Source organism: Poecilia latipinna, unplaced genomic scaffold (genome assembly GCF_001443285.1).
Source record: "Poecilia latipinna isolate Pla-1442-1.1 unplaced genomic scaffold, P_latipinna-1.0 Scaffold807, whole genome shotgun sequence".
NCBI lineage: Eukaryota > Metazoa > Chordata > Actinopteri > Cyprinodontiformes > Poeciliidae > Poecilia > Poecilia latipinna.
In genome coordinates, this window is record NW_015113423.1 from 130,433 (window position 1) to 153,675 (window position 23,243).

Consider the following 23,243-nt stretch of genomic DNA (forward strand, 5'->3'; position numbering starts at 1 on the left):
ACAAAAAAATTTTCAGAGTTGTACTAAAGAAAAACGCTTTATGAGATAGAAAAAAAACACCTTTTGAAAAAAAAAAAAAAAAAAAAAAAAAAAGCTAAGTATCAGCAAAACACTATCCAAAACAACATTCACATCAGGACCAAATAATGTTGAAACATTGGCAGGCAGACTTGATATACTTAGAATCTTTATTTAAACCATTACCTTTTTAAATAAAATGTGCTATAGTAGTGTCTTGCATGCAGGTATCTTTATGCATTTCAAATAGAATGGATTTATACAATCAGCAGCAGTTTATATAACAAAAACACTCATTCATTGAGTATAAAGTGTAAAACACCATGCAAAAAGCAATTACATCAGTGGGACCTTACTGTCTTCCCCACCAGATCCGGTAACAACGTATGGTGGCAGTCATGAGAAGCAACAATATAAAATGTAAACAGAGGCAGGAAATAGCAATGATCACATGATGTGTGTGATGCAATTTCCTTGAGATTCTTCATAACAACCTGAGCCACCAAATCCATCTTTGATGTTTTCTATGATAAAGATTGAAAGATATACTGGAAAACGCAGTGTACCCCCAGTTCTACCAGAAGTCTTTCACAGAGCTTTATTATGAATAGTTCATACCCAAATATCTTATTACATACCACACAGCATACACAGTATATTTAGTTCCTTGTTTAAAATGGCATTTTATAATATCAAACAATGTTATGATTGTTTAAATTAGAATATTAATTTACATTACCAAGAGAAAGAGAATGAAGAAGCCTGTATTTTAGACCAGTCAAAACACAGTGGAATTTCCCAAAAAACATTAGCTTCCCTGCAACAGTCAAGAAATCTGTCTTTAGGTAAATACGAAGGCAAACAAGATTATAATTTTTTCGTATTTAAAAATGAATTAAATGCTTTATTTTTAAAACATGTTTGCTTATAAAGATGTGTATGATTAATCTTTTTTGTTATATATGTAAACCCAGAAGACATAATCGTCGTCGATGATGAGAAAAAGTGCCGTTTTGTTTAAGGGTCACTGTCCTGATACTGATCAGCACAAAAACTCAGCAGTCTTGATGTTTTTCAGCCATAGTTTTGCAGCATAAAGCCTGGAATTAAACTCATGGTGAAATTGTACTCTTTGGCATGCACAGCCATGAAGAGAAACATTCATGCAGAATTACAAGTGGCTTTAGCAGACATCCTTAGCATAGTAATTAAAGCTGGTCTGAAACCAAAATATCAATTCTAAATGAAACTTTAAAGAACCACCCTAAAAGTAAAAAGGGTTGTATAAAAAGGCAACTGACTTACAAATTAAATGTATATAGCAAGAAACCATTCTGTTTGAAAATAAATAGGTCACTTAATAAAAACTAGAACTGCACAATGGGCTGTATCGCTGGAGTAGCTGCAATAGTCATTAAAGCAATAATTAGTTTGCCTTTAAAAATACTTTAAGTAATTATAACAATTTCTGCAAAATAGTCCAAAAGGGAAGGATTTCATTTCAAAAGCTGTAAACATAGTTGTTTTCAATTTCTAGAGTCAGTTTTGCTCTTCCATTTTTTTTTTATTTGTCTTGTTCTGTGATGTCTTTGCTCTCGACTTCCTTTTCACTTCTGTCCTTTTCATGTTTGCTATTCACATTTGGTGTTACACTTGTACTTGAAGGATCAGAGTCCTTCAAACCTGAGACTTCAGTTTTATGGGTGGTAGTGAGTTCCACAGGCTTTTCTGTACAACAATCTTCTTTGTCAGTCAGCTGTTCGTCCTTTTCAATATCAACACGGACTACATCAAAAATCTTGGTCCGAGTATAATGTCTGAAAGCTCTCTGAATAACAGCAGCTGACGCGTCTTCCTGTTTTTGGCGGAAAGTGGTTGTGATGGGTTCATACGACACCTTCGATGGATTTGCAGCCATGAAACGCTCCTCCATCTGGCCCCTGAGTATGTCCATCTCCCCACTCTCACCCAAGACACGCTTTGTAAAGGCAAACAGGATATCCAGGCAGTGAATGCGATCACCACTCACAACTGGTAGATCCATTGAGATGAGCTCCAATTTGTTGGGCTTAGGAATGCGTAATGGTGGGGCTAAAGAATCTGCAAAGTCTGAAAGCATGCTGTACTTCACAAACTGTGTTGCAAGGGGGTCAAACTTTTCCCAGACCTCATAAAATATTTCAAAGTCATCCTCGCTTAATGGCTCGGCGCTCTCCTCTGTGGCCACGCCAAAATTCTCCAGGATGACTGCAATGTACATGTTCACAACAATAAGGAAGCAAATAATGATATAACTCACAAAGAAGGCAATTCCCACTGCTGGATTTCCACAATTTCCTTTAGCATTATTACTACCAGGATGTTCCATTTCAGAATCACAATCGCTATTGTCCTTGGTGTTGAGGATAGGAGCTAGAAGGAGATCCCAGCCTCCTGATGTGGTAATTTGAAACAAACAGATCATGCTGTTGCCAAAGGTCTCAAAATTAAAAAGGTCATCGATGCCTTTTTCCTTCTTGACATAGGCAAAGTTTGACATGCCAAAGATGGCATAGATAAACATCACCAAGAATAGCAAGAGGCCAATGTTGAACAAGGCAGGAAGTGACATCATCAAGGCAAACAAGAGCGTGCGGATCCCTTTGGCACTTTTAATAAGGCGGAGGACGCGGCCGATCCTAGCCAGTCGAATCACTCTGAACAGGGTTGGTGAGACAAAATACTTCTCTATCACATTTGCAAGAAAAATGCCTGTGGAAATAAAGGACAATTTATTAAAGTTAACAAATAAGCAAATGTACAAAAGTTTAACTGTTTATTTGCACAAAACAGAAGTCAAAGAAAAGTCTTACCAACAATTGAGAGGATCACCACAATGAAATCAAATATATTCCAGCCATTGATGAAAAAGTACTGGCGTAGTGCAATCATCTTTAGCAAACATTCTCCAGAGAAGATAATAATAAACACTATGTTAATGTACTTGAGGTTCTTTTCCCATTCCTTACTTTGTCCTTCAACTTCCACCATCATAGTTACCATATTTAACCATATCAGAACCATTATTGCAATATCAAATACTTGTTGTGTGACAAAATCAAAAACATATCCTTGAAGTTTGTTCTGAAATAGAAAAACACATACAAATAACAATAAACAATAGGAAAATGTGGATTACCAAAAGAGACTAGATTCAGTTGATGCTCAGATTAGAGGCCAACCAATGCAGTTTCCTCCATTACTGAGTTCATTGTTATGGTTTACATTGTCCATTCACAAGCACATTTGCTGTTTGGCAAAAGAACTTGTGGTTCCTCTTTGTAGAAAGTTGCTATTTTCAAACAAGCAGAACCTACTTTAGCACATCAACGTCTTACACATCCTCAAAACTGACTGCAATAAGTTCAAGTGGTTGATTAACTAGCCAAACTAATAAAAGTCAAACTCTAGCTAAGTTAGATTTACTTACTTCTGGCCTTGGAATTGGTTTCTGTGGCTTCTTTGATCCCAGCTTTTTCATAGCATTATAGTATTTCTTTTGCTCATCGGTCATGAAGATGTCTTGACCTCCTAAGTAAACAGGCACAACAAACAATGTGAAACTACAGCAAAACATAAGTAGTTGTTTAAAGAGAAGATGTGACACTTATCTTTCTCTTCTGTTGATTGAAATTGTCTATAATGACACCAATGAAGAGATTGAGGGTAAAAAAGGACCCAAATATGATGAAAACAACAAAATATATGTACATCTTCAGGTTGATTTCATATTCTGGCTGTTCTCCCGCCTATAATAGAGACAACAAAACACACAAATTAAACTGTAAATGTAGAACTAAGAGGGCTGCACAGTGGTACAGTAGGTAGCTTCTTGGTGCAGGAAGAAGGTCCTGGGTTTGATCCCCAGCCTGGGGTCTTTCTGCATGGAGTTTCCATGTTCTCGCTGTGCATGTGTGGGTTCTCTCTGGGTTCCCCGGCTTCGTCCCACAGTCCAAAAACAACATGACTGTCAGCTAATAAGTTTATTCTCTAAATTCTCCTTTGTCTGCCCGCATGTTTGTTTTTTCTCTCTGTCTCTGTGTTGCCCTGTGACAGACTGGCGACCTGTCCAGGGTGTACCCCGCCTCTCGCCTGAAATGTTTGCTGGAGATAGGCACCAGCATCCCTCTTGATCCCACTGGGGACAAAGGTGCACAGAAAATAATTGGATGTAAAACTAAGAGCTCCTTCAGGGTATTATTAGCCTGACAGCCCACAAGACTTTACTTACTCTTTTCTTTCCTCAAGGTAGGAGTCAAGTTTAAAACCCACTGCATTAGTCCTGCTTGTGGAGCTCTATAATATAACCTGTAGTCGTGCTTTCAGAGGTGCACACTGAGCGAGTGGTGAGAAAAATTTATCTTTGCAAACAATGGATTATGTGCTGGCGTGTGTGTTTATATCTACACACTGTCCAGTGGTGTTTTAAAAATGACAGTCATAGAGAGCGTTTAGATTTAATTTCTTTCTGGGCATTGCCATAACAGGGGGGTGTTTTAGTTCAGTTAACACTATTGCCTTGTTGCAGGATTTGAAACCCAGATATTGCTGTGGGGTAGACAGGCAACCTATCCATAGTGTAGCACACCTCTCACCTGTCACCCCTTCTGTTATAGAAATAGATGAATTTTGAGTTTATGTATCTAGGAAATGTATATCAAGGAATATATCTGAAAAATAAGGACAGTGTTTCCCCCAGAAAACTTGCTAAGCCAAGTGGTCGGGGCGCTAAGGCGATCCACCGGCGATCCACTGTGTTTTAGTCTTAAAATTAGAACTTAATGGACATCTTTTCTAAAAGTAAGGAAAAACCAATTAAATAATGCAGAAAATAAAACTCTACCCCAATCACTCCTGGGGTTTAAAAATACACAACAGGGGTGTCAAACTCCAGTCCTCAAGGGCCGCAGTCCTGCAACTTTTAGATGTGCCTCTGCTGCACCACACCTGAAAAGAATAATTAGGTCATTAGCAAGGCTCAGGAGAACCGATCTACACAGGGAGGAGGTAATTAAGCCATTTCATTCCACTGTTTTTTACCTGTGGCACATCTAAACACTGCAGGACAGCGGCCCTTGAGGACTGGAGTTTGACACCCCTGCCAAAAACATAAACTCATATATACTGTATATCAGGGGTGATCAAGTCCAGTCCTCAAGAGATAAGGTCCTGCAACTTTTAGATGCATCCTCACTCCTACAGACTGGGATCAAGTGTCTGAATTCCCTCACAAGCAGTCATTCAGCTCTGAACAGGCCTGGTAATGAGCCATTCATTTGATTCAGGTGTGTTGGAGTATCGATGGATCTGAAGGTTGTACAATGGTAGCCCTGGAGGAATGGACTTGAGCAACCCTGGTGTATATACTACCTAACACTATTATGCTTCCTGACACAGTTAAGGCATTTCTTCTAGCTGGTGGAGGTTGCTGCTGAGATGAATATTGAGTTGATAGCAGGTTTGGTGGTGACAGTGTGATAGTGTGGGGACATGGCCTTCCACTCGTAAAATTTGCCTTGTTAGTATTGGAGCCATTCTCAAACCAGTCACTATTAGAGATAGGATTATGAAACTTGTGGGAATCGGATAAACCCTGCACCAAACCAGGGGAGCAAAATGATGTATCAGAGACTATATCCAAAAGACAAAGAGAGAGGGAAGAGGCAAGCTGTATGTGCCAGAGTGATTACCACACCCTCAAAGACCTACTGAAAAGCACTGCATGCATAATCCTACAGCTGTGCATGAACAAACTGGTGATCAGTATCAGGAGAAGGTTCCAGAATGAAGTTGATGTGCAGGGTTCTTCCATGAACTACTGAAGCCCCTGTTTCTGAAATGAATAATTTGTTAAACTGGCATCATGTCTTGTTTAGTTCTGTTTAGGAGGGAACACAAAGGCGTTTTAACAACATGAGATATGTTGCCAGGATGTTTTGTTTTTACAATTATTAAACCAAACACAAGTTTTTTTTTTTACTTTGCTGCTAACTCTATATCCTTCTCCACATGATCAAATGGATTCTTTTTATTGAACTGCAGAATGCACTCTAGTATTTTATCCTCAGTGAGTATTTTTAAGAACTTTAAAAAATATATTTTATAAATTTTACACTCAACTTGTTAAAAGTTTACATTTGAAATAATATCCCATCATATGTGTTATATCTGGCATTAATGAATTTGAAATAAAAAAAAAATGGCAATGCTGAGATAAACAACAGATATTTTATTACTTTGCTTTGAGAATCCACAGCAGCATACATGATATCCATCCAACCTTTGAAGGTAGCCTGTCAAGAAAGATGCTTTAAATAAGATATTAACATGTTTGGAAATATGAAAAAGTTATAAGCAGAAAAATATCAAGTTACTTACAACTTGCAGAAGAGCAAGGTAGCCCATTGCAACATTGTCAAAGTTGACTTTGACATTCTTCCAGACAGCACCTTCCTTTTCCTTTTCCTTACATTCTGTTTCATTTTTCACTTCTGCTGGGAGGAAAGGCTGCCCTGTAGTATTATTTTCACAGAAATAGAACTTCCCTGCAAATAGGTTTACTCCCATGATGCTGAAGATGAGCCAGAAAATGAGGCATACCAGCAGGACATTAAAGATGGAAGGAATAGCTCCCATCAGGGCATTGACTACCACCTATATAAGAGAAAAACACCACAAAAGTAACACATATTTACTGCCTGTCCCCAGAACGTCTTTTAAAAATTATGCACAACACTATATCCATGAAATGGTATGAAAAGGAACACACAAGAGTGATGAAACCTGTGTAAACAAACAGCAGGATATAACATGGCTGCGAAGTTATTGGAAGTGGAGGGAAAACAGGTAAAAAATAGGAAAAGAAGGCAGGAAATTTATTAAAGTGTACTAATCTTAAAAAAAAAAGTCGATGGTTACTTAGATTAAATAAGCATTGATAGAGAACTTCTTGAAGAGGACCAAGGATGCCAAAAGTTTCATTACTGTAAACAGAAACATAAAATAACACATAAATAAATCATGTTAGATAAAGCTGCAAACATTAAAAGCAGAAAGATGCATGTGAGAAGATGAACATGCAAATAAAGGTTTTCACAGGCAGCTATGGGAGGAAAGGAAAGAGACTATAAAGACAATACAGCCCCCACCCCTGCCCCCGCCATGAAAAGAAGTACATGTACACGCTTAAGTGATTTCCTGTTACAGAGTTACATACATTTAATGTTTGTATGCAGTGAGCATGTGAAACCAAAGTAAAATTCCTTGTTTAATGACCTTGTTTGGTCAATAAAGCTGATTCTGATAAGTTATCAGTCTCAGTTTGGACTGTGATAAAACAGTGACTTAAGTAATTGCAATATTGAGTGAGACTGATAAAGCTCATTCTGTGAACTGATTCTCCTACTTGAGTTTCTTCAGTGTAAGCAAGTTAAGAATGCAGTGTGAAACTGTTCTGTAGCCTGGTCGAAAAATAATTCTCACTTCAACCACAGTCTTAGATTTCTCCCATTGACTTGGATTGTCTTTGGTTGATTTTTTTGACCAGGCTAAACAATAAATGGAAGGAGAAGTTGTGAACATTGATGTACATTGTCTGTGCTGTTTTAGAATTGTAGTCTGCCTGTAGTTTTAGCAATAGCAGTGGAGGAAGTGAACAAAGTCGTAAAGTCAATCTTGGCCATGCTTCCAATTATTCAAATATCCCAAATATTCAATTAACATTAACAGCTGGATCGGCACATCTCTCTTCACAGTGGAGGATGATTGGTTACAGCACAAAAGTAAACTTTTTAGCTTTGAACATTACATATGTCATGGGCAAACATTAGCAATTGTGTAAGATCTCAACAGAGTCCACCCCTCTAGGAAGCAATAATTTTTCAAAAGCCAGGACCCACACTCCCTGTACTACACTAAGGAAGTAAAGTGTAGTACGAAGGCAATTTTTTTTTTTACAAGGGTATACCTTCTATAACAAACTAAAAATATAAAACAGAATTACAGTGGGAGAAAATGGCTGGGAGAAAAAAAGAGGTAAAAGGAGGAATATGTTGATTGCATGCAACAACTGAGAAGATTTTAAATAAAGTGTGTGCATGTGTGTTTGGAGAGCTTGTGCAGGGCGGGGGCAGGGGCTGTTAAGCAGAGCAACACATGTTTTAATTTGGCTAGTCAATTCAGTTAGTAAACAAAGGCTATAAATATGAACCTGATTATCTGTTCTCTTATATAAAACTAATTTTCCATCACATATTGTAAAAGCCTGGCAAACTTCAAAAGTGTTTTTTTATGGTTTTGGATCAGAAATGTAGTTAGTACCTAACATAGGTAGCCAAAACACTAAAAAGCATTTTACAAGAACATATTCACAAATCCAGGTAGATGTTTTGAAAAGTTTTTTTTTTTTTTTTTTTTGTCTAGAAGTCATTTAAACCACACTGTACTATGCATTATTATTTCCATGTAAATATATTTGGTGCTTAGAAATATTTATTGTATTTTCACAAAAGTTAGCATAGGTTTCTTTTTCTGACAAAGATTTTGAGCCTTGAAAAGTGAAACTCAAACGTATAAATCCCTTGAATGCATACAAAACTTTTAAATCCAAAGATGATTACATCCATAGTTGTCTGGTGATATTTTTTTTTTTTTTGACAATTATTACCAGCAGCAATACGCTAGAGGTTAAGTTTTAGAAGAACTGTGTTTTAAGCTTCAATGAAAATCTTGAGCTCATTGTCAGCATTATGGTTTTACTTACAGTTCTGCGAAAGAGTTCGTGACTGCACTTACCCTCATGCCCTCAAACCGTGACAGAGCTCTTAGGGGCCTCAGAGCTCGCAGCGTTCTCAGAGATTTGATTGGACCAAGTTCTGAGTATTCTAAAGCATTAGCCACTAGACTGACCAGGGAGACCTGGAAAATACACACACACAGACACTGTAACCAGAGAAGGCTGAGAATGTATAGTAAAACACATTTATGTTTTAATATTTTTCAATGTAATTGCTTCTACATGAATTAGTTACCTCATTGTAACTGACAATTTAAGACTGAACAAATCTTTTTTTCTTTGTTTTTGCATAAGTTGATGTTTCAACTCACGTCAACAATGAGGAAGTCCAACCAGCACCATGCATTTGTGAAATACTTGGCAAATCCATATGCCATCCATTTCAGAAGCATCTCCAGAATGAAGATAAAGGTAAACATTTTGTCTGCAAATTCCAAGATCACTTTTATTGTCTTCCTCTGCTCAGAGTATATATCTTCAAAAGCCTAGTGAGAAAACATAGTCGGTCATCACACTACCGGTGATTATATATTGTAGTCAAATGTCAAGAAAGCATTGAAATAAGATTTACTTTGCAGAGAAGAAAAAATCTCTGAGACTTACAAGTGCTCCACTGCTGAGCAAAATCATGAATATGATGAAGCTCTCAAACCAGTTGTGCTCCACTATCCGATAACAGGTTTTTCTTAGAGTCCACCACACTTTCCACCAACCGACATTCGCATTTACTTGGCAACACTTACATTTCTGGATGCAACCTGAAAAAAAAAGTGTGTTATTTATCTGTAATGTGATTAGAAGCAAGACTGTCAGATGAATGTTGGATAATTTACCAGCAGTAAAGCAATCATGTGGTTCCTTAATTACTTCTACAACAGGTACAAGCTCAGCGGGCTCTCCGTTTGACAGACCATCCACTGTACTCCCCTCAGAGGTACTGAACTGTCCATCATCGTCATCACCATCGACAACCTGTGGATGCAATCAAGATTGTGTCTCAAAAAGCAAAAAGTTTATTGACGAAATCTATGATGCTAATTTTTGGGCCACTTTGAGTGTGATTTATCCATTTTCCTCACTCGTATTACTCTTTCAATTTTAAATCAAGATATTTCTACCATTTTCCAGAAGCTTTAACAAATCAGGAGCTAAAATCTATATTGGTTTTGAACTCGGAGCAGAATGAGTCCATCTACTGGCCAAATGCCTCATTTACAAGCAGAATCTGAATGCAATGCACTTTAAATATAAGGATTTACCAACTATTGCATTGAAGCAGTCCTTTGAAATGGAAATATTGTACATGCTGATACTGCTGTTATTGGGATGAGAACTGGAGTTCAACATATTGTGCAGATCTCGCAGTAACGAGTGAGTTACATGAGTTCCAGTCTTCAGCAAGTTCTCTTCACCATGCACAGATACCTAAATGTACAGAGCTGCTGCCATGTAATTGTCTAATTAACTATTTGAGATAATCAGCAATTGGACGGTTGTACCAAATAAAGCAGACTAGGTATACATGCAGATCATTTGCATTGTTTCTATTAATCTGAAAAATCAAAAAATTTAAACTTCTTCCTTAGAAACCTGGAGGTATTTGTAGCTATTCTTTGCCGTATCCGGTGAAGCATTTTGATTTGTCATTTAGTTTACTGTTGTAAGGGCCTCTGCAGGGTGTGTCTTCTAAAAGCTGGGATGAGCTAGAATGTCTTTCTGCAGAGTGCAGGCTACCATGGGATCAGATGGTGAAGTGCTGGCAGTGATGTAAGTATGTTATTGCAATATTGTGGATGTACTAATGTTAATGTAATAATGGTTCATTTCTCCACCCTTTCATTCTGTTTCTGTGAGAGAAACCTGATGCTATGCTGGAGCAAAATCAATTGTGGTACTCAAATGGTTAGTTTTTCCAGTATTTGGAGTTTCTAAGTTAGCTAATCTTCATTTTTAATCTCGGGTATAAGAGAGCTACATGAAAGTTTTAGCTTAAATTTGAAAATGTAATTCCTTTCTGTTGTTTTAAGAATATTAGCGTTATTACATTAGAGTGACAGTAGGTTTTTGTTTTAAATTATTATTTGGTAGTTTGTAGATGAATGGCAAATATAAGTCTAAGGTGTGATATGTATAATACCATTAAATCAGATTTAATAATCAGTTTGGGTAATGTGCCCAACACATGAAAAAACAGAGACTCATGTATGAATTAAGGCACATTTCTTCATTTTATCATTGATTTAAGTATTAATTTTACAAATATGTTTTTCTTTATAGAAGTAATGCTAAAGTTTTGGAGTGACATTAGCCAGACACCCAACTTCAATGTAATCGACAAAAAGCTTGTCAGCAATAACAAGAAGGGTTTGAGTGATCTGTTAATGAGGTCTTTCAATTGATTACTTAGAAAAGTTTGATCTTGGAAAGAAAATTTTTTAACAAGATCAATCCTCTTTAAACATTGTTTTAGTACCATTGGAAGATGTGTATTTTATTGCAGACCAGAAAGAAATTTCTCAGTTCAATGAAAATTATTTTAGATCTAAATTTGCTAAGGGTGTGAAAAATCCTAATCCTAACCCTATCAACAAGGTTTTTTCTCAGAGAGGGGTCTATCACAGACAAGTAAAAATAGTGAGTAAATAAAAAATAATCCTAATGAGATGTTACAATTGCTGTGTTTCTGTCTTTTTTCACCCAGTAATCCCTATTGCATGAAATCAGCCCTTTAGAGGAAAATTCAGCTCCACAACACTCACAAATAAATGGCATATAATCCAATCTGAGCACTAAGATTCTCTTGTCTAGACCAGTATTGGTGTGTCTTATTCCTAGGGAAAACATTAGGACACTAGCATGACTCTTTGACTATAGAAGGCAAACATTTTAGATGAGATTACCTGGGAGCAGATTTCTCCAGTACAAAAAAAATCCTACATCCTTCATAAACATTAAGACAGCGGATGACACTATCTTTTAAAGCAGGAACCCATTTTTATCAAAGATTATTTTAAGAATAAGGCAAAACATAATTCCTACCATATGACATTCCGGTACGTTGGATGAAAAACTGCTGAAGTCCTCAGTGTTCAGCATTTCAAAGTCTGACTCTTCTGCCGCAATGGGAACGGTCACAGTCAGACTTGGGTTATTTATGAAAGACATGATGGAATCATCACTCCTGCTGTTGACTATGTACTTGTTTCCACTTTTGTCCACTCCAGTCACTTCACCATTGCCGTTCTTAGTTAAGTCTTTAATGGTATGATTGGGGACGCCGTTATGCCCAAATGTTTTGTCCTCAGTTGTTTTTTTATCTCTGATGCACAAACCGTTGCAGCAACTTCGAAACTTCAGTTTAATGAAGGCGATGGCTCTGTGTATGCGATCAAACGCAATCTGCAAATTGTTGAGCTCATTGTCATCCTCTCCAGACGTCAGATTGTCTGCACTGAATGAACTCAGCAGCAGGGCCAGGAACAAGTTCAGCACCTGTAAGAGGATGACATTGCTTTAACCAGGATTGATCTTGAGTTTGTTGCTCTCAGATAATAAAGGAAAAAAAAAAAAAAAAACATTTAATGCTATGAAACTGCATTCAGTTCAATTACTCATTACAGAAATAAGTTCCATTGAAAACATTTGAATGATATGGAATGAAATGACCATAAAAGATGCAATGTACCACAAGATTTCCAATAACCATGACCGTCATGTAGAGAATGAGACATGGGGCTTTCCCAGCCACCTCCATGCAGTCCCACATGGTCTCTATCCATTCTCCACAAAGCACTCGGAACACAATGAGGAATGAATGGAAGAAGTCATTCATGTGCCACCGAGGAAGAGTGCAGTCTTCAGAGATTTTACACACACAATCCTTATAGTATTTTCCAAACAGCTGCATGCCCACAACAGCAAAGATGAAAACAATGATGGCTAGCACCAGGGTCAGGTTGCCCAAAGCTCCCACTGAATTACCAATTATTTTGATGAGCTTATTAAGAGTGGGCCAGGACTTGGCCAACTTGAACACTCTCAGCTGTTAGAAGAGAAGAAAAAAAGAACAACTTTAGAGACACACCTTTGTGTAAAACTCATTTGAATATAAGCATCCAATTAGAACCAATATACCTCAAATGACAAGGTAATCTCAGATGTATTCATACCCCTTGTAAGTTTAAAATTATTTTCATCCCTTCAAAAAAATTCTAATCAAGGAAACAACCAACAAGGAAATCACACAGGCATCTCTCAAAACAAAAATTAAACAATGTAAAATGAGTATTAATTTAAAAAAAAACAATCTCTTTCTCTTTGTATTTACATTTTAATGAAAATGTCATGCTGAAAATTGTTGAGCTCTTTTTCAATAGTCAATGGATCAAGCTTCATTGGCATTACAGCAATCAAATTCTCCGAGTAGCTTTTGAAGGTTTGTATGTGATGACAAGAGTCAAGTCTTTTGATTTCAGTAATTTTAAAATAATTCAATAAAAGGAGCAGCTCTAACAGATACTTACCAATCTAAATGACCTCAGAATGGACATGCCTTTTACATCAGCCAGAGAGAGCTCTATCAAGCTTAAGCAAACTATGACTCCATCAAAAATGTTCCATCCCACTTGAAAGTAATGGTAGGGGTCCAGCGCAATGACCTTGAGGACCATTTCTGCTGTAAATATGGCTGTGAACACCTTCCCAAGAGTAATTACAAGGGAGAATAATGAAACAGGAATTTGAAAACATAGTAAATATGTGAAAGATTTATCTTCAGAAGTCTAGAAGCTGACTTACCAGGTTTCCCACATACAGCATGTCGGTGAACCATGGATCCATTGGATAATACTCCATGGCCATGAAAACTGTGTTGAGTACAATGCACAAGGTGATGGCTAGGTCCGTGAATGGGTCCATCACAATTATTTTGACTATTTCCTTGATTTTCAGCCATAGTGGACAACACTCCCAGATGAGGAATTTGTCGGCAAATTTGTACCAGTAAGGAGGACACTTCTGTCTTGATTCTTCGAGTTCTATTGTCAAAACATCACAAAATATTTTAGTTGAATTGATCATTTATTCCCTTTAACCCAAAATATATAATAGTGTTTTAATACAATCTTTAAAGCTGCAGTAGGTAACTTACAAAAAAAAAAAGTTTTTCTCTTTACATATTTGTTAAAACTCATTATGTATTGAAAGTATGAGACAGATATTCTGAAAAAAAAAGAAAAAAATCAAGTTCATCCACCTTCTCTCTTTGGTCTTGCTGTAATCTGCAGAAATACACAGCTCTGTCAGAAACATCCAATCAGAGCCTAGCAGAAGGTCAAAGTGCTGTCAATGAGGCTCATGTACGTGCTTCTTGGACCCTCCCTCGCACAGCACGTACAAGCTTAATTTTGTCTATTTGCTGCATCTGTGGCAGATTAATAACAACCTACCATTAGAGGAAAACTGTTCATTGGCCGTCATTGATAGCCATGCTTACTAGCCTGTGCATTCACAGTAAGAGCTGCTGTAGGGATGAAGCTTATTGATTATTTCTGACTGGGACCAGTAGAACCACAGGGCAGAGGCAGAGGAGCTTGATTTTTCACAGATTGTCTCATATTAAACTGTGAGGACATAGTGACAGTTTTAACAAATATCTAAAATAGCTCGCTGTTGGTCCATGAAGTACACAACTTTAAAACAGAAACCTATTATAATAACATTATAATAGATTTGTGGCTATTATATCATAATATGACAAAGGTTCAATGGACAGAATATTTTTAAAACATTGAACAGGGTTAAAATGACAAACCCTCCATGGTGGTTGTGATGACACTGGCTATACTTAATGCTCTCTGTCTCATCTCGGGTAACTCCAAACTGTTGAGGTAGTTTTCCCCACTGGTCGGTTTGCCTTCAGTGTCTGTGGTGTCAGCCTTCACAGAGAAAGGATGATTAATGCCACTGTGCTGAAGATGGTAGGTAGTAAGAATAAAAAATAGAGTTCGCTTCAGCATCTTATTTATCTGAATAGTTATTTTTTATACTAAAGCTTATAGTGAGGATTTTGCAGTTTTCCAGCTTTCTGGTAAGACGAAACCAATAGTTCAGTTTTAAAATCATACTTAATAATGATAAAGATTGATAAATAGGCAAAAACATGTTTTGCCTACTTAAATTTAATTTGCCATGCAGCTGACTAATTACCAGCTAATTAACCTGCAATTAACCTGTGCAAAAGACATTAACTTGAAACTGCTAATAAATTGAGAATGTATTCTTGGTTCGCTCCTTACATCTACGCATAAAAAAAATAAAATTACATATATAAAGGGAACACTCAAATAACACATCCTAGATCTGAATGAATGAAATATTCTCATTGAATACTTTGTTCTGTACAAAGTTAAATGTGCTGACAACAAAATCACACAAAAATCATCAATGGAAATCAAATTTATTAACCAATGGAGGCCTGGATTTGGAGCCACACACAAAATTTAAGTGAAATGTTCCCTTTATTTTTTTGAGCAGTATATATATATATATATATATATATATATATATATATATATATATATATATATATATATATATATATATACAGAATATATAAAAAAAACATTTAGGTAGCATTTTTAGGACATCAGGTATCAATACCTTGCATTATTTCAGCAGCAGTAAGTATAAATCCTAAATGATTCACAGACAGTAATAAGAATCAGAATTATTTACTACAGAACAAAAGTAATTCTGGTAAGCCTGCTATATCTGCTGCAAGGTGACAGTGCTAACATCTAACTATGTAAACTATGGAAGCTGGTGATCTGCATACACATTTGTGCATGGAACATGGCAATAATGTAAAAAAAAAACAACAACAACAACAAAAAAACAACAACAAGGACCTGATTTGGGAGATGGTCAAGTGATGTTGAGTATAAGCATTACAGGCGCAGGCAAGACAATGGAATGTAATAAACATAACAGGAGATGTCGTAAGCAAATAAAATGAGGCAATCTAGGCTATCAAGATATTTCTTACATTGTTTCCGGAGGAGGCTGTATCTATTCTCTGATTAGGTAGAAGAAGCCCTGTAGGCAGTGATGTAGGAAATGAATTCCCGTCCAACAGAGAAACAACCCCATTGCAGTCTATAGAGCTGTGCCTGATCCCAAAGGGTTGAAACCGGAGATGGGGTAAGAAGCTGCACTGGCTCACACTGCTGCTGTGTCTATCACGTCTTGAGGCATTCAACGGGGATCCCCTCCAACTCAGTTTGCCTTCAAAAATGCTGTTCTCGTCATCTGCAAACTCATTTTCTGAAGCGACATCTTGTGTTTGGCTTTGGAGACTGAAAAGGCTGGTTTTGCTGTATCTTCTGGAGGAGAGCAGTGGTCCACGGAAACTTAGAAAGGACTAGGAGAAAAAGATATTCTCCAGTGGATTGATAATAAATGTTGAGGTACAGAAAACAAAACAAAAAAAAAACAAAAAACAAAACAAAAAACAAACTTCCAAGACAGTATTTTGCAGTTTAACGCTGCAAAATACTGTATTTCTAATGAAAAATGGAATGGACAATGGAGGAAAAAACAAAAAACAAACATAAAATCTATATAGTGGTAAGCGATGGGGAATTGAAAGAATGTGATCACAATGTGAGGTGTGTTGATGATGAAGAAAAGGATCACAATGATCAGAGTGATAAGAATTATAAGATGAAAATCTCAAGTAATGTGATGGATAATGACAAGAAAATGAGATGAGGAAGAAGAACAAAATGAAGGTGATAAAAATGACGAAGATGGCCACAGTAAGATCTATGATGATGATGATGATGATGAAGTTGATGATGAAGATGATTATCAAGATATCCAAGAGATGCCAAAATCGGTTTTGATTTTAGTAAGAAAAATAAAATTCTGGTGTCTAACAGTTAAAGAAATGTTGCCATTGAAGGATCTTAATGTAAATGTTTAACTGACCTATCTTCTTCTATTTTTTTTAACTGTAGTAGTTTTATTGACAGATTTTTTTAAATAAATAAATTTATAATATATTTTAATTTAAAATTATTCCAAACAGGTATTTTGATTTATTTATTTATATTTCATATTTTAGATGTAAATTTGACAGCTGGGTAAATTATATTATTTGCAAAAGCAGGCATAAATGGCAACACCATTTATTATACTATAAAAAACACTGGCATTAAGCTTTAAAAAAAAATCTACTATTACCAAAGTTTCAGCTCTCCTGAATAGTTGAAAAAAAATACTTCTGGTGATTCAAATACGGTGACAAAACACATGATTCAAAGACTACAGGCTGAAAAACATAAAATGCAGACTTTAAAATGCAAAACAAGTAATGTACTGCTCAGCTAATAATACATGGTACTGCACCTGGTGTGTAGATGAGCATTTCATGTCATAGTTGAGCGGATGTTCATCCACAGAGAAGTGGAAACGATTTGCTGGTAAGCTGTCCAGTGAGTCTGAATGAGATATCTTCCTGGCTCCTTTCTCCTCCTCTTTTCTCTTTTTTCTCCTGTTGCGACGCTCTTTGGCACTTTTGGAGCTCAGCTTAGATACTTCTGAGGAACTCTCTGTTCCTCCACCTTTGTCCAAAGCATCTCCATTGGTTGCTGCAGCTGCTTTTGCCATTGCCTTGATGAGAATAGGCAGCATGGTGAAATAAACAGATGATACAAATTGAATCAGATGTGTCAACATGGCTGGTTTGCATTGGAAGATGTGATTCAAGTTGAACAATGAATAAAGTGTGCAATGAAAATTTACTACAAATAAGGATAATATATTTAACAAGGAAACATCTAATTTAGAGTTAGCTACTGCTCAGTGTGCCAAACCAGGAGACGTAAATATTCTAAAGATCACAAAAAGATTGGAAAGCAAGGAGTGCACTGACAAATACAAGTTTAGGTTATTTTCAGATTTTCTGATGTATTTTAACACCTGTTTATACAGTGTAGGATGAATATATAACCACTTCAACCACTATTAAAGACAATTATTAATTTTCTGCCTAAAAGTTGTTTAAGGTGAAGTTGAAGTATTGGAAAACAGTCCTCTTTATTACATTCACTATGTGCATCTGGCATCATTTGGAGCACTAAACCCCATTAAGTAGAAGACTACAAGTACCTCAAACTTTATTGCATTCATGTCAATAACAAGATGTAAACTTCAGAAAGTACCTGTACCTTTAAGACAAACATTTGTATAAACAATTTTATAGGAGAAGGAACATCCATTTAGTGTACCTGAGCATCCTCTTGTTGACGTTTTAGCTGCTCAATGGCTATGTTATATTCATACTCCTTTTCCTGAGCTTTCTTTAGGTTGACCTGGCACTGCTCCTCATAGGCCATAGCAACTACAGCCAAAATTAAATTTATCAAGTAGAAGGAACCAAGGAATATAACCAGGACAAAAAAGATCATGTAGGGTTTCCCAGCTACTCGCAATGTCTGTAAATACAAAATAAAAAGTTAATTTGATTTTGATACAAATACCTCATAGCAAATACATGAAGTATTTTGAAACACTCAATATTTATTACTTAAATTTTTAAATTGAACTAAGGTAAGTTGGAAATAAACAGAAAACTCAGAAACAGAAAACAAATAGAGAAGTCATAAGATGTTATGTTAATGACATTTAGTAAAAGAGAATTGCACAATTTGCCACAGTAGTTCCAGTAAGTTCAAATTATCAATATTAATTGACCTCCTTTAAGCAGAGTCATATACCAGTCTTAAATCAGATAATTACCCCTTGACCCTGAAAATGGAAATAACATAACCATTTGAGTAGATTAACAATGCTACCAGTTTTTTTTTTCATAGAACATTGTATTTTTGTTGTTGTTGTTGTTTTCCTTCAGTTTCACATTAAAAGCTGACATTTTGGATGATAACATATTTAAACAATCTGTTTGATGTAAATAAAAAAACCCACTGGCTCTGGGAAGAGTTTGTTGCCACAGGTAATGTTACCTCCATTCACAGGTGCTTTAATGTATGAGATATTTGCTTTGCCCATTGTTAATATGAAGCTCGTCAATTTGGTCTCCAATTATTGTTCGAAAAAACCTTTCAAGATCTGTTTGCCTGAACCACATTACGACTCCCATTTATCACAACCTAAGGTGCACCTGTGCTGCCTTTAAAGGTTGAGTTGACAGAATACTATTTTAAATCATGCTTAATCCTAAAAAGGAAAAAACAAACCAAGCAAAAAATCTAATAAAAAACAACAGAAGACAAATGATTGGGTCAATTTAAACTTGACACAGCCTAGAGAAAAACTGAGTTGGATTTTATGTTCTTTTAGTTTTTGCAGAAGTTACCTGCTGATAAAGATATTCCCAGTAATCCTGTGTCATCAGCCTAAACAAAGAAAGGAAGGCCCATCCAAAGTTGTCAAAACTTGTGTAATCATAGTCTGGGTTTTTTCCACCTTTTAAACATCTATACCCCTCTGGACACTGCCTGTAATACAGAAGGAGTGTGTTAAGCACAAAAAAGTTTCACCATCTAATAATTTTCCACTATATTATCACAGTAATAGTTTTGGCACCATATCACACCAGGGTAGCATTTTTCTATGAAAAAGCCAGTATTCTGTTAGCTGGAGTCTGACGTTCTTACCCAGCAGAGCTGCTGTTTCCACAAAGCAATGCATCTCGTTTCCCTTGAAGGATATATTGATTACCTGAAAGGAAAATTATTGAAAATGATATCAGACTTAAATTGCGCTTAATGAGGACATTCAAAAAGGCTTTACATAAGATCATTTTCATTCACACGTTGAGTTAATTTCCACACTAAGTTGCCGCCACAAATTAAATAAGTACAACCCCCTGTATTTACCAGTAGAACAATACAGAGTGCCGCCCTAATAAAAGGTGGTAAGGCCAAACTTATGGAATTATGCAAACACCTTTATTTCACATAACATCAGATTCACATATGAAAGTGTACTTTTACTTCATAATGTGGAAATGCAATATCTATCTATCCATCCATCCATCCATCCATCCATCCATCCATCTATCCATCCATCCATCCATCCATCCATCCATCCATCCATCCATCCATCCATCCATCCATCCATCCATCCATCCATCCATCCATCCATCTATACAGAGATATATATATATATATATATATATATATATATAGAGAGAGAGAGAGAGAGAGAGATAGCAGCTTTTGTATTTGTCCTCTGTTCAAGAGCTTTTCAGAAGGTCTTTGTGAAAATGTTTTTGTTTTTAAAGAAAAACAGAAATAGAAAATAGAAAACTCACTCCTGTTATTTATGTAGCTCTCATCGAATGTTAAATTTGTATCTTCTGATATTCTTATGCACTTATTCCTCAGGTTACCCATAAACAGCTGTAATCCTACAAGTGCGAAGACACTCAAGCAGAAAACGGTCAGGATCATAACGTCAGTAAGCTTCTTCACTGACTGGAATAATGCACCGACAATTGTCTTTAAACCTGCAAAACAAAAAAGGAAAATAATATTGGAATTCTCAATACAATCTACATTATTTTATCAGATTGTATCAACTTACACAATCTGACATTGTCTGCTTTTAACTGATCTTAACATATAATATAATGTATTATAAGATAATATATTATATTGTTCTAATGTTGTTATTATTATTATATTATTAATTATTGTTTTATTATTATAATATAACAATATAAAATATTATATCACCCAATGTGTCCGTGTTCATAATTCAAGAAATATACTGAGCAAAACTATCAAGTTCCAAGGCAAAAACTACTGTTGACCAAAAAGGTTTTCAAAAGTTTAACAAGCATTTCGTATTTACTCAGGTTATTGTTGATACTGAAAGTAATTCAATGATCAAAAAGGTTGGGAAGGTTAGGAGGTTAGGTAGGAAGGTTAGAAAAGAAAAAAAAAACTTTGATCAGTTTTTAAAAAGAGCAGGAACAAAAGGGAGGATGACTGTCATGCGCTTTCTCCTGCTGCTTACCTGGTATCACTGAAATTGCCTTTAATGTTCTGAGCACCCTGAATGTACGAAGAACTGAAAGATTTCCGATGTCGGCAAACTCAGTTACATACCTGAAAGAAAAGTATTTTTAGTTGAAGTTAGTAATTGTTTCCCTACTTGATCACAAAACCACATTAGCATTAGGGGAACAAACAGTAACAAGGTGAGAAACTAGTATACTGTAAAATCTTTCTCTATCTAATATGTTACCTGTCAGACAATTATAAGTCCTATCTTATTTACTTCTACGTAGATTTTAACTGAGTCAGAATGGATCAAGCAACAAAAAAATATTGATAGTAAAAATCTAAGTTTTATTGAAAATATAAAACTCCTCTTTTGAAACAAAGATCTTGGCAAAACAGATACAACAACTGTAATTTTAGGTTACTTGAATTTCCTGAAGTTCTTTACTTACGCCAGAACAATGACACAGAAGTCCAGCCAGTTCCAAGGATCTCTCAAGAAGGTGAACTTCCCTATGCAGAACCCTCTTGCTAAAACCTTAACAACGAATTCAAAGGTGTAGATTGCAGTAAATGTGTACCTGTTGGAAAGAGGATGCTTACATTGGCACATCATTTCAACTGGAAACACCCACAACCGACCATATATGAATGATTTGATGAATGACTCGAAAACTCACTCTACTTGTTTGGCGAAATCAGGTTGATTGCTGAGAGTCATGAATCCACAGTTGATGAGGATAGTACACATGATCAGCATGTTGAACAGCTTACAGGCAGATGTTAAGAAAGCTGGTAGCTGTTTTAGAAGTAGCATGTTTTCTTAATGTCACATTTACTCGATTTTTCAAGCAAAGTTGTACCTTTGAACATTTTGCTTCGAAAGCTTAATAGATGCCCCAAAGATTAGGCAATGAGTGCAAATGTTGACCTAGGCAGCCAATACAAAAAAGAGATTAATAATAAAGAACAATTATTTTCAAATCTTTTCTGAATTTCTAAATTCTGCAATAAGATCATAAGATACTTTGACATCAATTCACGGACTTTGAGTGAAGGGATCTTCTGAGTGTAACACTTTAGGATTTATCTTAAGATTCAGAATGGGTAAGAGTTTCATTTATGATAGCTATTAACATCCAGTTTTAAAGAAACATACTTCAAATTGCTAATATTAAAACTATCAAGTGAACTACCTGTATAAATGGTTACTACATGGTTGTAATCATAGTACAAAGCATAAACAGTCATCTGACATTAAAAGCAGTTACTCATGTGGGATTTAAACTGTTGCTTTTCTACATTCCTGTATTGACTCACTGTGCTGCAGTGCTAACCAGCTTATTATCAAACAGAAGAACAGGTGGATATTCATCTTGTTGTGTTGTGAGTATATTTGTCCCTTCTTTTATTGCTAGAAATATTTTATTATCTGATGAAAAAATACGCTATTCTTTGCTGCTGCTTTGTTACAGTTTGATGTAATCTCTGAAGTGTGTTAGGGCTTCAGAAAAATCTTCAAAACAAAAATTAAGAGAATAAAACATTTCTACATACACCAAGACCAGAAAAAAAAAAAAAAAAAGCTTTTTGGCAAATGTTTATTACAAAGTAAACCTGCCATCCCTAATCTTACGTTCTTTGGAAATTAGGTTATGTGTTTTATTACTCACAGCATGTTTCACACATTACTGAAAGGATATGGATGCACCAGAATTTTGAATGACAGCCTTCTAATGGGATTGAAGGGAGACAGGAGGTACAAGGCAGAAGCAGCGTTGAATCGGTAAATGAGCTTCTTGTTGTTTACTACTATAAAAGTCTGTAAAACAAAAAGAGAGAGAAAGGAGAATCATATATTATTATATAACAGACTTGAAAACCCCTAGTACCTTTTTGAAATTTAATTGAAATTTAATTTGAAAATTAATTATTTTGGGGGGAAAATAAGTACCTTTAGGAAGAGTTTTACAGGGCTGTACTTTCTGGATATTCTACTTCACTCAGTTTGATTACCCACAGTAATTCCATTGAGTGAAGAACAAGCTTGTTTTGATCAAAATTGTATTAAACACAGACATACCTGCAATTTATGTTAAAGTGAGACTGCTTGTTTCTACACAAGCTTGTTATCCTAATGCTGTCTACTGAACCATTTATGCCATTTGGAGGTCAAATAAAGACTCAATAAATATATTTTCTTTTTTTTGCTGTCACTACAAATACTTTACCACATTATAACATATACACATTGTAATCTGTAAATATGTCTTTACTATTTAACAAACAAATATTTTGGAAAGTGTTTATTTTGCCAGAATTGGCTATTTTATAACTATTAGTTAAATTTGTGTCATTAA

General features: G+C 35.8%; 1 protein-coding gene across 2 annotated transcripts in view; it reads right to left on the reverse strand.

Moving 5' to 3' along the window:
* Positions 1 to 170: 170 nt before the first annotated feature.
* Positions 171 to 23,243, reverse strand: part of LOC106956322 (sodium channel protein type 2 subunit alpha-like) — a 37,098-nt gene continuing 14,025 nt past the window's right edge. The window contains exons 3-27 of one of the 2 annotated variants that reach the window (XM_015047104.1): positions 22,587 to 22,705; positions 21,564 to 21,653; positions 21,336 to 21,464; positions 20,897 to 20,988; positions 20,190 to 20,384; positions 19,531 to 19,594; positions 19,230 to 19,371; positions 18,142 to 18,348; positions 17,261 to 17,524; positions 15,897 to 16,271; positions 14,664 to 14,787; positions 13,649 to 13,887; positions 13,375 to 13,548; positions 12,537 to 12,893; positions 11,891 to 12,343; positions 9,685 to 9,823; positions 9,455 to 9,609; positions 9,163 to 9,336; positions 8,851 to 8,973; positions 6,436 to 6,711; positions 6,294 to 6,350; positions 3,669 to 3,806; positions 3,488 to 3,592; positions 2,871 to 3,141; positions 171 to 2,769 (exon numbers count right to left, since the gene is read on the reverse strand). In XM_015047104.1, coding sequence (XP_014902590.1) covers positions 1,583 to 2,769; positions 2,871 to 3,141; positions 3,488 to 3,592; positions 3,669 to 3,806; positions 6,294 to 6,350; positions 6,436 to 6,711; positions 8,851 to 8,973; positions 9,163 to 9,336; positions 9,455 to 9,609; positions 9,685 to 9,823; positions 11,891 to 12,343; positions 12,537 to 12,893; positions 13,375 to 13,548; positions 13,649 to 13,887; positions 14,664 to 14,787; positions 15,897 to 16,271; positions 17,261 to 17,524; positions 18,142 to 18,348; positions 19,230 to 19,371; positions 19,531 to 19,594; positions 20,190 to 20,384; positions 20,897 to 20,988; positions 21,336 to 21,464; positions 21,564 to 21,653; positions 22,587 to 22,705 — 5,649 coding nt within the window. In that variant the 3' untranslated portion in view covers positions 171 to 1,582. The remainder of the gene's footprint in view (positions 2,770 to 2,870; positions 3,142 to 3,487; positions 3,593 to 3,668; positions 3,807 to 6,293; positions 6,351 to 6,435; positions 6,712 to 8,850; positions 8,974 to 9,162; positions 9,337 to 9,454; positions 9,610 to 9,684; positions 9,824 to 11,890; positions 12,344 to 12,536; positions 12,894 to 13,374; positions 13,549 to 13,648; positions 13,888 to 14,663; positions 14,788 to 15,896; positions 16,272 to 17,260; positions 17,525 to 18,141; positions 18,349 to 19,229; positions 19,372 to 19,530; positions 19,595 to 20,189; positions 20,385 to 20,896; positions 20,989 to 21,335; positions 21,465 to 21,563; positions 21,654 to 22,586; positions 22,706 to 23,243) is intronic. The other variant, XM_015047105.1, reaches the window with a different exon arrangement.